At 38.6% G+C, this 15,758-nt stretch overlaps 2 protein-coding genes across 3 annotated transcripts in view; one reads left to right on the top strand and one right to left on the bottom strand.

Moving 5' to 3' along the window:
• Positions 1-15,758, bottom strand: part of znhit1 (zinc finger, HIT-type containing 1) — a 299,763-nt gene that overhangs the window by 13,711 nt on the left and 270,294 nt on the right. The gene's annotated exons all lie outside the window — the stretch shown is intronic.
• LOC135748694 (uncharacterized) lies at positions 1,582-11,122 on the top strand. The gene is made up of 6 exons (XM_065266963.2): positions 1,582-1,845; positions 5,546-5,720; positions 5,820-6,013; positions 6,087-6,114; positions 9,942-10,055; positions 10,845-11,122. The coding sequence occupies exons 1-6, from the start codon at positions 1,834-1,836 to the stop codon at positions 11,018-11,020; spliced, it is 699 nt and encodes a 232-aa protein (XP_065123035.2). The 5' UTR covers positions 1,582-1,833; the 3' UTR covers positions 11,021-11,122.

The following is a 15,758-nucleotide window of genomic DNA, read 5'->3' as shown; positions in this document are numbered from 1 at the left end:
TTATCTGCCATGAACCCTGTGCCATGACCCAGGAGGAAGAAGAGGAGGAAATCAGCAGTCCCTACCTGCTTCAATGCCTGCCCCCTTTGTACCTTCAAACACTGCCTTGTCCCCCAGTGTTCGTTTGTTGTGTAACCCCAATCCATTTTTTCTTTTCTCTTGCTTGCCTTTGTGTTTATTTTTCATGTTTTCTTGGGCCTTGTCTATGTCACAGTTTGTCTTGTCCCGTGTTTCCCCTTGAAGGCCACCTGGGGCGTCCCTTAAGGGGGTACTGTCATGATCATACTTTTTGTTCCTTGTGGCAGGATCATGACAGGCCCACGTGTTTTGTGTGGTAGCACATAATGTTGCCAACTTGAATAGATTTAGCGACTTTTCAGACCCCCCTAGCGACTTTTTTTCAAAAAAGCGACTAGTGACAAATCTAGAGACTTTTTCTGACTGGGATTGTTGGAGACTTTGACGTGAAAGCACGTATTATTCTCTCTTTTCAACAAGCAGCAGCCGCAGCTTCCATGGGCTTCACCCCATCCAAAAGCTCTCAGGCGGCCTAGTCCTCGGGCAGCAGAACCGAGTTCTCAGCAGCAGTCAGGGCAGGAGATGTTGTTTATTTCTCTGCATCCAGATGGCATAAACGTGCATGCTAGAAGCCGGAGCTGCCTGATCCTGCAATGGCTTACATGTATGGCGGGAACTAAATGTAAAATGGTCTTTGAATAAACTAAATCACTGTACAAAAATAAATGCATTTGAGTGAGCCGAACACCAAATGTCAATGTAGTAAGAATGCAAATATGACATGATGACGTCACTGCTATACTAATGAAACAATGACGTAATCTAGCAACATTTAGTGGCTTTCCAAGCAAGCTTTAGCTACTTTCCATTGAAAATAGTTGGCTACACTGGTAGCACATGGCCTTTGTTTGTGCTGTGTGCTTCCTTGTCCCATCTCCTAACCCCGCCACCCTCATCTCCTCATTTTAAAATTGTTTCACCTGTTGGCCTCTTGATTTATACACGTTCCTAAACCAAAATTTTTGGAAACAAAAAGGCACATGCAGTAAAAGACTATAATAAGAATATAATGCATGCACTGTAAAAGTCAACTTTATGCTGATTTTAGGAGATTGCATTTCACATCCACAAGAAATCTTGTGACATAACCCCTAAGCGTTATTGCAATACTCATTGCATGTTGTTCTCTTGCAGAAAATAAACTTGCATAACTCAAACTGACAATAATGATCCACGAGTCACGACCACGTGAAAAGCAAAAAAACCTCAGAATTATAAAGTAGCAGTGTGTTCTTCACCGCAGCAACACACAGAGAAACAAAAAGACACGTTTGCAAAGCACTCTACTTAATAAAATGACCTGCTTTTACAACAGAATGTGCCATGCATGATTAGAAGCTCAGGTTCAGGTAAATGTGTAATTGTCCATCTCTCAGTAAAAATGAAAATGTATTACACTGCAAATACCTTAAAATAATTAAACTAAATCTACTTTAACAATACAAATAATACATAAAAAGAACAACAACAGCATGCATAACAGTGCTAATGTACTGTCTTATAACAGAGTATGACTGTGTGACATTATGGTTTGTTTCTGTTTGTAAAACAGTTAGTTCCAGTTCTTGATTCTGATTGGTCAGTATTGTGCTTTACTCACTTTGCGTTGTGTCTAATACAATTTAGCAGCTTCAGGTACCTGCTAGAAATATTTCCGTTTAACACATTTCCTGTTCCATGCATCTCTCATCGAATTGAAAGTAAAAACGTTTTCTGACCTATTTCTCTGATTCTAGTCTTAATACGCAGTACAAGATGGTGCAAACAGTAAGTAACTTATTAAGTTTTTCTTTATTATCATGATTATGAAATTGTGATGGGCGATTTACAGGGACTGTTTTGTGTTTTTGAGATGGTAAATGTATTTTCAAATAAACTTCTTTCTGGCTAACACAATCAAATTCCAAGCATTATTTTAAATGTGCATTATTACATTATGAACATTATTAGCTCATGAACATTTAGATGATGATGTCCAATATTCACCCATTAGTCCTTGCTAAAAAGGCAGTAAAAGTGATTGTGTTAGTGAATGCTTGTTGCTTACCACAGAGGTTTCCTGTTTGCAAAGGCTTCTTCTATTTTTTTTCTTCACATGGCAGCAACTTAGAACACTGAAAGTAACCTACAGTTTTTTTAACTGTATTTTATGCAGACATGGGGACTTGTGACTTGGTGACTTGGACACATGTCGACTTGAGTCACAATTTTTGTGACTTGACTTGACAAAAATAAAATACTTGAGACTTGACTCGGACTTGAAAGTTAAAGACTCGGGACTTAAGATGACTTGAATGACTTGAGTGTTAATCACATCATGTTTTCAGTTTGAATATAAAATATACAAACTATTTTAAAAAATAAAGTTGACCCAGCTGGAGCGCAGGCTGAGAATGGCGTTTTCATGACTGAATCACGACACTATCATTCGCCATGCCCTCTCGTACCTTACGCACACCACGCCCACTTAGAACAGATATCAACATGTCAGCCGGAGGGGTAGTGAGGGTCATCGCTTTCGGCTTCAACAAGATGGCAAAAGATGAACAGTGCGTTCCAAGACATGCAACGTTAAAATCACGGGCAGCCAGACGACAACTTCCAATTTCGTCCGTCATTTGAAGAGTCATTCTGCCCAATAAGTGCTTGTCAATTTGTTAATATCTGGTTAGTTGGTAGTAAGCTAATGTAATAATAGCTAAAGTAGTCATTAACCCTCATCATACTGTGTTGGGGACAAATGTGGGCAAAATAGTTGTGATTTATTTTTTTAAAATATTTCCCTTGATCTGAGCGGTACGAGACTAGGCTACTTTTTCTAAGTTTTCCACCTGAACACACACACAAAGAAAAATTACTGGACATTTCATTAGTTAAAAAAGTGGTTCTCTTCTTCTCAGAGATATAACATCTTGTGACTTTTTCTAAATAATCTATCTATACTTACACAAAAATCTTATACAAGGTAATTTTCACGTTATGCGTTTATGCTTCATCTTCTTCCCGAAGCGCCGTTTGGAATTTGTCCTCTGTCTGTGTGTACGCGTGTTTAAGTGCACTCAACAGATGAAGGCATGCCAAAATTACAGTTGTGTCGCTTACATAATGTAGCCTTTTTTAATGTTTGATGACAAGATAGAGACTTAAGGAAAATTATGTAGACTAATATTTTAAGTTTAATGTCCTAATGATCAGCCTACTTATTTGTATGTCCCACAGCTGACATGGAACGCTATTAACCGGTTCGGGAACTTTATTTTTTGTTCTAACCGGTTCGGGAACGTCAATTTTACTGTTGAACTGAAAACCGTAAACGTTAAAATACTGTTTCTGTTCTGAAAGAAACAATTTGTCATCGTCAAAATTTGTAATGTTACAAATTTTCAAAATGATAATACAAACAACATTAAGATTAATAAATAGTAAAAAACATCCCCGGGACCATAGAGACAGAGCGCAACGCTTCATAACCTGAAAACCATGGTCTACTGAGGGGGGGGGCAATCCATCCGTCTCCATTGACTTTGTATTGCGAGAGGCTGCCTCCTTGTCATTTCTGGCTTATAACAAAAAAAAACAGAATAATGCCTAAAAGGCATTAAAAGGCATTATTCTGTTTATTGTTATAAGCCAGAAATGACAAGGAGGCAGCCTCTCCCAATACAAAGTCAATGGAGACGGGTGGATTGTTTCCCCCCCAGTGGGGGTGGTTTTCAAATTAGCATAACTGCGCTCTGTCTCTATGCCTTGGAACCCCTAGATTTGGGCTAAGCCCCCATGTATACAAAATCTCGCTCCGCCCATGCTTCCTAAGTGGCAATTAATAATCTTCATAATCTTCAGATATTTTATTTTGGTCCGCTGGCTAAACTTCAAGCCTATGCGCAACTTAAAGGGGACATGTAATGTTTTATACATTATGTTTTAAGTTTTTAGCAAAAATAGCTTGTGATTAAACATCATTTGGCAAAGCCCATGCAGTTCCATCGCAGACCCCCAGTTGAAGACCAATAGTGTAAACAATGAGGGCCGTAATGCTGACTTTTGCGAAGAACATTTAAGTTAAAATGTGCACAACTTTACAGTTTGAAACAGTTAAATATGGTGAGCTTTGTAACTTATGATACTGTAGGCTATACAGTTAACCTAATTTACTAGTTGTAAAATGAGAGATGACTATCAGGGAAACATAAGATACGCTACTAAAATAATGCTATAAACAATTTTTTTACATAACCATAAAGGAGTAGTTTCCGGACAGGGATTATCTTAAGCCAGGACTAGGCCTTAGATAATTTAGGAAATATAATAGGTTTTACAAACACGACTTACTAAAAACTAGGGCTGTGTTGAAAAAATCAATTCACCAATTCTGAATCGATTTTCATATTAATTTCTAAAGATCGATCCGTAACTCAGAGAATCTATTTAATAATTAATAACTTACACTTGCCGTGTCATTGAATTCACGCATGCACGCGAGGTGGAAGGACATTAAAACAATGAACATGGCGGTCAGTAACGTTAAGCAATCGGTTGTAAACTCCAGAAACGCAAATAGTATCAATATGTTGCATAACTACAGTCCTGTAACTCAGGTAACAGCTGGAAAAAAAAAGCTTTTTCAAAAACACTTATCTAAAATTTCGAAGATCGGATCAGATCGGATCGAATCGAATAATGATAATCGATTCAAGATCTTGAAAATCGGAATCGAATCAATTCTTGAAATTTGAATCGAAACCCAGCCCTACTAAAAACATTACTTGTATGCATTTTGAGGCAAATCAAAGGGCACTGATGTATTTTAAGATATGTCTGTGCAAGTTGTTTTCAATTTTGACAGCCCTAATGTTTTAGTCTAGGAGTAGTCTAATCCCTGTCCGAGAAACTGCCTCAAAACAGTCCAATTATTTTACAGAACAACTACAGAAATAATTAAATAAAATGTCATCAAATGTTAAGTCATACAGAGAATTATGCACTAAAAACACAGCATTTTTGTCAAATCATATCAACAATATCAACACTAATTTTTTTAAACTTTAATTTAAAGAATTTCAACTTGATTTTATAAGTTATGTTAACTTATCACAAGCCAAAACTTAAAATAGTTGAATTGACTTGCAAAACTAAGTTGTTTTAACTTCACGCTGCATTTTTTTTTACAGTGGGAATGCCTTTTTACTGTTTATCATTGTAATTTTAAGATGACTTGTATTTTTAACTTATAAAAACATAATGTTAACAATATATAACTGCTTAAGTACATGTATTTGTCTGTTAAATATTACATTATTTAAACCATTCCATTTTTTAAATGTTTAAAATATACAGCCTTTCAGTTTAACAATTTCAACCTGATTTCATAAGTTATGTCAACTTTTCACAAACCAAAACATAAAATATTAGGTTGTGGACTTGCAAAATCAAGTTGTTTTAACTTCATGCTGCATTTTTTTTACAGTGTACTCAGACTCACACAATTGATTCCATTGAAGAGAGTTTCAAGAAAACTTTACTGCAGGGCCTGAACCAGACAACTGTTGAGAAATGTGATGTCATTCTTAATTTCTGCCCCATTGCTTCTCGTGCTGAAACAGACATAAGTGCTGCAGTAAACCAACTTGACAGTCTTCAAGGTCACTTATATTGTTAAAAGCTATTACTAATTAAATACTACTAAAATCTCCTTGACATGTTTTAAAAGTTCTGAAAAGTCTTTTGTCACATTCTTATAGTTTCCAAACCAGCCATTTTGGTGGTGCTCCATCACACGTTTGACCCTGAAAAAATAATACCAGACAGCAGTAAAACTGTGAACAGGGAGACAATACAGACAGTGGACTGTCTGTTCAATGAGGATGTAGGATTAATGCAGTGTCAGATAAATAAAATTGCATTTGAAAAAGTTGCAGAATACTTAAAATCAAAGGTGGGTGTGTTGAACACTAGTGAAATCAGTCATAATGAGCACACAAATATTAAAATATTTACTTCCCTTTCAGAATCTAACCTCATATACATGTTTGAAAGGTAAGTTAATTGATCTTTTAATATTTAGGTATACATTAATTTACCTTTTCAGAATATAATAAGCATAATAATTTAGTTTTTGTTCTCTAAAACAGTACTTCTCAAACTTTTTACATCAAGTACCACCTCAGAAAATATTTGGCTCTCCAAGTACCACCAATGACCAACGTTAAAATCCAGAAGTGTAATAGGCCTAACTATTCAGAGCTATGCACAGTTCAAAAACAGTGTTTTATTCCTAATAAGAATACTTCTTTATTCTTTATACAAATATTTATTATTGTCAGCCAACCATCACAGAGTTTGAACATTCACACTGCACTCTGCCAACAAGTAAATAAAAACTTAAATAAGTTGATAATGATTAAATTAGAATGTGCCCAAAAGTTAAATAAAAACTGTACTGTACTTAAACGCTAAAAAGCTGTACTTAAATATATTTTCAGATGAATCAAATCCTATATTAATTTGCAAAATTAAGCATATAATAATACTTTTGTTAAACATTTTTTTGTTAAACATCATATACTTTATGCCACAAAGTAAACCATCAGACTGAACATATTCAGTCACTTTGTGCATTTAAATGTAAATACATCAATGTGGTGGATTTTGAAAGTAAAAATAAGTCACTAGATTTATGAGGAATTTTATGTTCTTGCAAACAACGTTAAGCATTAATACAGATTTATTATTGATTACTAAACTCCACAGCAAACTTTGCTCCCGGAATTAAAAGTGGATACTGTAACATGCATAGTTGTTTTGGCAAAGCAGCTGTCACATTAAGAGCCCCACGCTTCACACACACAGGCAAACCAGATCCACCCGCGTGGTTGTGTTTGTCTTGATGTGCAGGGCATAGTGTTGATGATGAAGTTCTGCAAAAACAGAGTAGCCTACTCCGTATTCTTTGAAAGACTCTCGCGGACCATCATTACAAGGTCCTCACCATATATGTATAATAAAGGCTAGATGTCTCGCCTGCGCTGCTGGGCTGGCCAATGGAGTGGAACGACCTCCCTGTGGAAAGATGGCTGCCAGGTGATGACATAAGAGACTCCGCCGTAACACATCTAGCCTTTATTATACATAGCTCCCACGGATCAAGCCCAGGCGCAGTGCTGGTGTTCTGATTGACTGATTTTAATGCGTTAATGATTAAAGAATTAATTGCATGTGTTAATACTGACAACCGTTAGTTTGAACATTAAATGAAGCTTTAAACAAAGGTTTGAGCTCCTTTCGAGGACAGCAAACCAAGTTCCTTAACATTTAATGTTGAGACGTATGCTCAGGGGCGCCGCTAGCAATTTTGGGCCCTATAAAAAAATAGGGGGTCAGGCCCCCCCATACCCATTTCGTACCAAACATACAATCCAACCTACTGTAGCTATTCAAAATCTTTGTCTGTAATTTAATAATACAGAACTATTTATTTTGCTATTGTTTTGACCACAGTTATCAGTATTTATAGATACCTAAAATGTCTGCAGCTAAGATAATTTATTGTGCAATGCAAATTTAATTGAAAAATACAGTTCATTAAATCAAATATTCAGAGAAAATGCAACATTCTTAAAGATTAAAGATAAATGTGACCATGCCTGTGAAAACCCAGCTGAAGTATTTCTTTGTGATTTACTGTTTTCCACATAAAATCATCCTATATAATGTAAAGAACATTTGTGAAAATATAAACTTGATATCTTTAAAGAGTAACTAAACCCCAAACCAACTTTTTTTAGTTAATGATCTGTAAGAATGATGTTTTATTAGTGCTGTTTATTGATTTTAGTAATTTTTTTGACATTTGGATATAAAGTGTTTCAATAATACAATATATGGTGTAAAAACGTCTGAGTGCTGCCCTCTTCAGGTTGAACGGTGGCTACTGCAGTTGAATTTTCCCATTGGATGTTGGGTCCAAAAAATGACTCGTGACGTAAGCAGGTTCAAGCTCACCACGCCCTTGTTACGATCTAACCACACACTTGGTACAAGCTTAGTTTGTCCCCTCTATCTTCGTAGGGATCTGCCCACTTTTCTTGCATTTTTCAAATATTGCCAGTGGGTGGAGTCAGCCTCTGACCAGGGGTTTAGTTACTCTTTAATGTTGACTGAGTAATGTCATGTCAGCGATTGAAATCATAGTGAAATTAATGCTTGAAATTAAACTGTGATGCTTTTTATCTCACAATAAGATTTGAGGCTTTAGTCTGATTTTCAGAGACAGTCTTAGTGACATACTGTATACTTGAGCTGTTACACACACGACATTGTAACATTTAAAAATGGCGAACAACAACAATGCATCTTTTCTATGTACATTCTGCCTGAAATAAGACTGGGTCAACAATGCTTGACCAAAGCGGTGTGGTGAGCTTGAACCTGCTTACATCACGAGGCATTTTTTGGACCCAACATTCAATAGGAAAATTCAACTGCAGTAGCCACCGTTCAACCTGAAGAGGGCAGCACTCAGACGTTTTTACACCATATATTGTAGTATTGAAACACTTTATATCCAAATGTCAAAAAACTTACTAAAATCAATGAACAGCACTAATAAAACCCCATTCTTACAGATCATTAACTAAAAAAAGTTGGTTTAGGGTTTAGTTACTCTTTAAGAAAACAGCTATACTTATTAAATGATTCTTCAGACTGTTTTTTAATCAACGGGGCTCTAAAATGAAATTAATGACAACTATAGCAGATTTTGACATAGATTTCCATTGATTTCTTAACCCTGTTGCAAGTTGAGAAGCTTTAATATACATAATTTGACTAGTTTAGCCTTAGTTGCATTTCAGTTTTATCACAACCAACTCGATTTACGACTGCATAAAAATCCTTCCTTGGCATATTGCGTTACAAAACAAAACAGTGTGTAACCGATCGCATTTCTAGTTTATGTTAATTAGCTTATACGGGCTACGTTAATTAAAACAGCTTATAAGGGCTGACTTCGCGTTAGAATCATAACACAAAACAGGGAACGTAAATCACCTTGTGTTTTTTTAAACTTGGGTGAACAGAGCGAAGACTTTACAGTGGAAAGAAAACGGCATTGTATTGCTCCAGCGTCACATTGTGTAAACTGAATTTATAGAAAGGAAGTGCACATATGCAGATATCATAGGAAATATCAGTAAATACACACACCTTGTTCTCTTCTGAAGTTCACGCGCACTGTGAGACCGTGGATTGAAGACAGCGCTAAAACGCAGAGTAAAGACGGGGCGGAGCTAAGAGGGCCCAGCTTAAGGGGGTTGCGTGTGCGGCACAGTCCTTGGCTGGGGCCCTCAAAAGTTCATGGGCCCTTAGAATCGTCCTAACTCCCCCCCCCCTTACGGCGTCCCTGCGTATGCTGCGTTCCAGGCAGGTTTTTGATCCCGTAAATCACGACTTCAAAACCACGACTCACAACTCGGAACTGGGTGTGCTTCGATCTAGTACGAGTTCACGCGTCAGTCTTTGTGCCATTTACCATGATCAGTCATCTTTATAAACTGAAAGCCCAGATTCAGGTAAATGTGTAATTGTCCATCTTACAGTAAAATAAAAATGTATTACTAACACTGCATATAAAGTAGATTTAGTTGAATTATTATTTTAACAACAACAAAAAAATAATACACAAAAAATTATGCATGTACAACAAGAAGTCTTAATATAGTATGGCTGCGTGACAAACAATATTTTTCTATTTATTCTGATTGGTCAATAGTTGTACTTTACTCCACTTTGCATTGTGCCTAATACGGAAAAAGCACCCTCTGGTACCTTACTGCTTATTAAATATCTTTGTTTTACACATTTAGTATCAGGGGGTCCCTTCTCCATGGCTCTCTCATCTAAGGGGTCCCTGTCCCAAAAAACTCTAGAAGACCATGCAGGTCTACATCCATCCTCAGGAACGACAACAGAAAACAGAGGTTCAAAAGAAATTTCATAATTGTTATTTTATAATAGTTGTCTATATGTTTCTTTTTTATATACACACGCACGCACGCACGCACGCGCACGCACACACACACACACACACACACACACACACACACACACACTCATGTTGGTGTATGTGGTGTACGGGGACACTTCCATAGACGCAATGCATTTTATACTGTAAAAACTATATTCTATTCCCCTTACCTACCCCAGTCCCTAACCCCATATCACAAAAACCTGTTGCCAGTCTTTAATCTATGATAAACTACCATTTAGTATGTTTTTTTAGCTTTTCCGTTTATATCATAATAAACATGTCATTATACACTATTCATGTCCCCGTAAACCACATAGACCACCCCACGCACACACACACACACACACACATACATAGTGAATGCATATACATTCTTAAAAATAAAGGTGCTTCACGATGCCATAGAACAGTGGTTCTCAATTCCAGTCCTCGCCCCCCCAGAACATTTAATATGTCTCCATATAAAAAACAGTTTATCAGCTCGTTAGTGTGTTAATTAAGGAGCCTGATGAGTGAAATCAGGTGTTTCATATAAGTAAACATCTAAAACATTCTGGGAGGGGGGGCAAAGGACTGGAATTGGGAACCACTGCCATAGAAGAACCTTTTGCCTAAATGATTCTTTTAGAACTTTTTCTGTTTCATAAAATGTTCTTTAAGGTGAAAAAAGGTTCTTTAGATTATGAAAATGTATAAAAGAAATAATTTTATATAGTTGTATATATATTTTTTTATGCAGATGATTTTTCCAGTTATGGATCTACAGATAGATTAACCCATCCTGAAGTAGTCTCTCAGGGCCAGAGGGTTCTACAGTTCCTTAAAAAACGGCGGAGAGTCATATGTCCACTTTCATTGTTTTGTATTGTGGTGGTGGGGGTGTTTGTGGTTTTATATTGCACAAAAATTATTTAATGTTGAATTCCTGTTATTGTTATGACAAAGAATGGAATTTGTATTTAAACAAACTATCCTATATTAAAAATAAAGAAAAAGTTACCAAAACTGTAGCTAAAAGATCTTAAGATTTGAGTGTCTTAACACCAACATGTGTATCTGTGAGGTGAATTGTGACTTAAGATACATTTGTTTTGTATGTCCTTTCTTATTGGTATTTTCTTGACTATTTTTATATATTCAGCGTGTATATTTTAATATGTATTTATTTGATTATAATGTTAGGTGCTGTATTGTCTTCACGAGTACCAATAAGGGAATGTCTCAATCTTAAGGTTTTCAAAGGACAGTAATTTTCCACTGTCTGCATGATGTAATATCCACAATATCACCTTGTAAATCAGTATCTAGTCAGACTGAGCTTTAAGTGTTATGAAGGTGAAGGATGAACCCAAATGCAGACAGTGGTGGATGAACAAAAGACTTTAATATGTAATAAACAGAAAACAAAACCCACGAGGGCGCAAAACAATATAAACAGGAAGACTAAAGAACACTAAACTAGACAGGACTAAACTGTGACACTAAACTGGATACACTTAACAATAAACTAGACAAAACACTTGATATATAAACACTAGACTTGACTTGACTTTCAAACAGAGTACTCACAGGTATTTGGAACACAATGCACAAGCACAAGAAACTGAATACAAGAGGATTAAATAGGGTAACAAATCAAGAGGGGAACAGGTGATATAAATCAAACAATAATGAGGAGGATGACAAGGGAGCGGGGTAAAAGAGACAAGACACAGGGAACACGTGGTCCAGTAAACCAATACTAAGACCACGTGAACCCACACAAAACATGGGTCTGTCATGATTCTGCCACAAGACTAGATTAAACAAAAGGACAAGATGGCAGAACCATGACAGAATCACCCCCTAAAGGAGCGGCTACCAGACGCTCCCCAGGGGAACACTAGACACGGGACAAGACAGACTGACAGATAGACAGACACCAAGAAAACATAACAAATATACACAGGGGCAGACAAGATAAAATTACAAGAGGGTTAGGGTGACATAATAAAAACAACAAACAAGGGAGGGGGGGGGCGGAGGCAAAACAGAGTTCACAAAAGGAAGTCCAGGTAGGGTGGAGCTGGGTGGGCAAGGGGTCTTGGGTTCAGGGGTAGTGGAGGACTTGGGACGAGGAGTCCAGGCAGGCTTGGTGGGGATCTTGGAGGGAACAGGCTTGGTTGGGGATGCAGACTGGGTAAGGGGTACAAAAGGAGGCAAGGTAGGGTTCCAGGGCGTGGTAGGGGTAGACAAGGGAGCAGATGGGGGCGAGCCAGGACTCACAGGGTAGGAGAGAGAGTCAAGGGAGGACATGGAGACAGTAGCAGGGGACCAGGCAGACGAACAGGATGACAGTGCTGGGGAGGAAGCAACAGAAGGAGCTGGAGAGACAGGGGGCGCTGCGTCCGGCAGCGGAGACGAGACAGTGACAGGGGGCGCTGCGTCCGGCAGCGGAGACGAGACAGTGACAGGGGGCGCTGCGTCCGGCAGCGGAGACGAGACAGTGACAGGGGGCGCTGCGTCCGGCAGCGGAGACGAGACAGTGACAGGGGGCGCTGCGTCCGGCAGCGGAGACGAGACAGTGACAGGGGGCGCTGCGTCCGGCAGCGGAGACGAGACAGTGGCTGCGCAGACGGCGGGGACTGCAGCGGCGGCTGCGCAGACGGCGGGGACTGCAGCGGCGGCTGCGCAGACGGCGGGGACTGCAGCGGCGGCTGCGCAGACGGCGGGGACTGCAGCGGCGGCTGCGCAGACGGCGGGGACTGCAGCGGCGGCTGCGCAGACGGCAGGGGTGGCAAGACAGGGGAGGCTGCAGCTGGCTGGAGAGCCGAGACAGGGGGTTCTGTGGCTAGCAGTGACGCCGATGCTCCCTTTCTCCGCTTCTTCCTCTGTGGCCGTGGAGCCGAGAGAGAGGCAGTAGAGATGGGCACTGCGGAGGAAGGGACAGGCTCCGTGGAGGATCCTTCGGATGTCAACTCCCACGAACTCCTCCTCTCGCGTTTCCTTTGGAGGTCGACAGGCTGGGTAGAGCTCTTGGAAGCAGAGGTGGTGAGAGCAGGGTCCACAGGCGTAGCAACAGCCAGGACTCGACCCTCCGGGATGGAAGGAAGAGGGGCATGACTGGAAGCTCCAATAGGATCCCTGGACTCCCGGTTCATTAAGAACTCCAACGTGTCGGAGAAGCCCAGGGGTTTAACAATCTGCTGCTCATACTTGGTGAGGGGCTCATCCAGGCAACTGTTAAAAATGAGCTTTAGCTCTGGCTCGCGAAACCCAGAGCCGCTCGCTGCTCTCAGGAAGTCGAAGGCAAAGTCCTTGACATCTCTGCCCCTCTGGTGAAAACCAAATAATACATGAGCATGGTGGGCTCTTCTGAAAGAAAGGTTGGAGTCCATAGTCTGCTGGGTTCAGTTATGGCTTGTGCATTCTGTTATGAAGGTGAAGGATGAACCCAAATGCAGACAGTGGTGGATGAAGACTTTAATATGTAATAAACAGAAAACAAAACCCACGAGGGGGCAAAACAATATAAACAGGAAGACTAAAGAACACTAAACTAGACAGGACTAAACTGTGACACTAAACTGGATACACTTAACAATAAACTAGACAAAACACTTGATATATAAAGACTTGACTTGACTTGACTTGACTTGACTTGACTTGACTTGACTTGACTTGACTTGACTTGACTTGACTTGACTTGACTTTCAAACAGAGTACTCACAGGTATTTGGAACACAATGCACAAGCACAGGACACTGAATGCAAGAGGATTAAATAGGGTAACAAATCAAGAGGGGAACAGGTGATATAAATCAAACAATAATGAGGAGGATGACAAGGGACCGGGGTAAAAGAGACAAGACACAGGGAACACGTGGTCCAGTAAACCAATACTAAGACCACGTGAACCCACACAAAACATGGGTCTGTCATGATTCTGCCACAAGACTAGATTAAACAAAGGACAAGATGGCAGAACCATAACATTAAGAATGCCACTAAGATTATTCCATAAACTTTGCTCATTACCTTAGCTTATTGCTCTTATTACTTTGTCCCCTGCCTGCTGTTTTTCACACCTCTCATTGTATCTAGAAGACTGATGGACAGAGTTTACTAATGGATCTTTTAGTAACGGCCTAAGAATATATGTACTACACTGGTTACCAATACATATTAAGTCCTTTATCAAAGCAAAATACAAGTCATAATAAAATAATCTGTGTGGATGTGAAAAACTTCCACTACACACAACTAGAGGTGTGTATTTTTGAGTAAAGTAAAAAAGGACCTAATTAAATTTGTACTTGAGTATTAAAAAAGTAAAAGTAACGGGAAGAATGAAAAATAGAGATTTTTGTTTAAGCTTTAATCTCTAAAAACACGAATAAACCACATACAAGGTCTTATTCTGCTTTACAACTGTTTGTATTTAATTGTATTTAATTATCAAACTATAAAACTACCTAATTTCAGTATGCAACATGCTACTCAAAGTTTTAAAACCTTGAATTTATAACTTAGGAAGAAGCTGATTTTCAAAATTGTGAGTATCAAGCCTATGTCTATTGGGGCTGTAAAGCAATCCTGCAATGCTGACAAGCTTTTCACAGGAAGCCAATGCAGGAAGAGTTGTATTAGACCTTGTTCACACTGTCAGTCAAAATCCGATTTTGGTGCATATCCGATTGGAATCCAATCACATTTAGAACTTGTGAACTTCCAAAAACCACATGAAATCTGTTTTAACTAATCTGTTTGAGGTTACACCCAGAGGTTTGAAATACTTTTAAATTGCATTTCCGGTAATCTATTTCAGTCTGACCACTCAGATCACATTTTTATAGCTTTTCGGTTACGGCCTGCTGTCGCGTCACTTAAACATAAACACTTCAGATGTCGAGACGTCATTGCCATAGAAACAGTGCAGATAATCCGGAAAACGACAGAATGCTACAGGACACACATATCAGATCTAAACAGTTGTGATATACAATGTGGACAGTGAGTCTGTCCAATCGGTTTTGCACCAAAATCAGTTGACGTCAGATCAATGTCTGATTTTGACATCAGGCCAACATTGGATTTTGATGTCAGGTCAAAACTGGGACTTGATGTCAGGCCAACTTTGGTCTTGACATCAGATCAATGTCTGATTTTGACATCAGGCCAATGTTGGATTTTGACATCAGGCCAACTTCCAACGTCCACATGTGGGTTGAAGTTGCTATGGTCACCATCAAGCGGAGGATTTACTTACTTAAACTTATTTTTTCAAGTATTTAAATTTTGTAGTTTATCCGTGTTTTTCTTTGGAAAACATACATTCCAAAGCGTATTATCATAATTTTTACTCTAATACAGAGAATGATAAAAATTTCAGTTTCTATACACATGGTGAGACTTGGCATACAAGATAACATTTTTTAACAGGATGACAAACAAAATTCTAATGAAAGTGATGCAGAGTTAATGTATTAGTCCAGAATATTATTTTGAATATTATTCATGTGATGTTGTCTCAGAACAAATAAATATAAAAATTTCATTTGCAGTTTTAAAAGTTGTCAAATGACAAAAAGGGAGGAGTGTTGTAGATATTTTTATTGATTGTTAATTTTTTAAAACTTGTATCTGCTCACTTGTTATTTTACTGAGGAATGTT

The sequence above is a fragment of the Paramisgurnus dabryanus genome, chromosome 5 (assembly GCF_030506205.2).
Source record: "Paramisgurnus dabryanus chromosome 5, PD_genome_1.1, whole genome shotgun sequence".
Classification (NCBI taxonomy): Eukaryota; Metazoa; Chordata; class Actinopteri; order Cypriniformes; family Cobitidae; genus Paramisgurnus; species Paramisgurnus dabryanus.
Note: the sequence above shows the minus strand (reverse complement) of the source record. Positions and strands in the feature narration are given on the sequence as shown.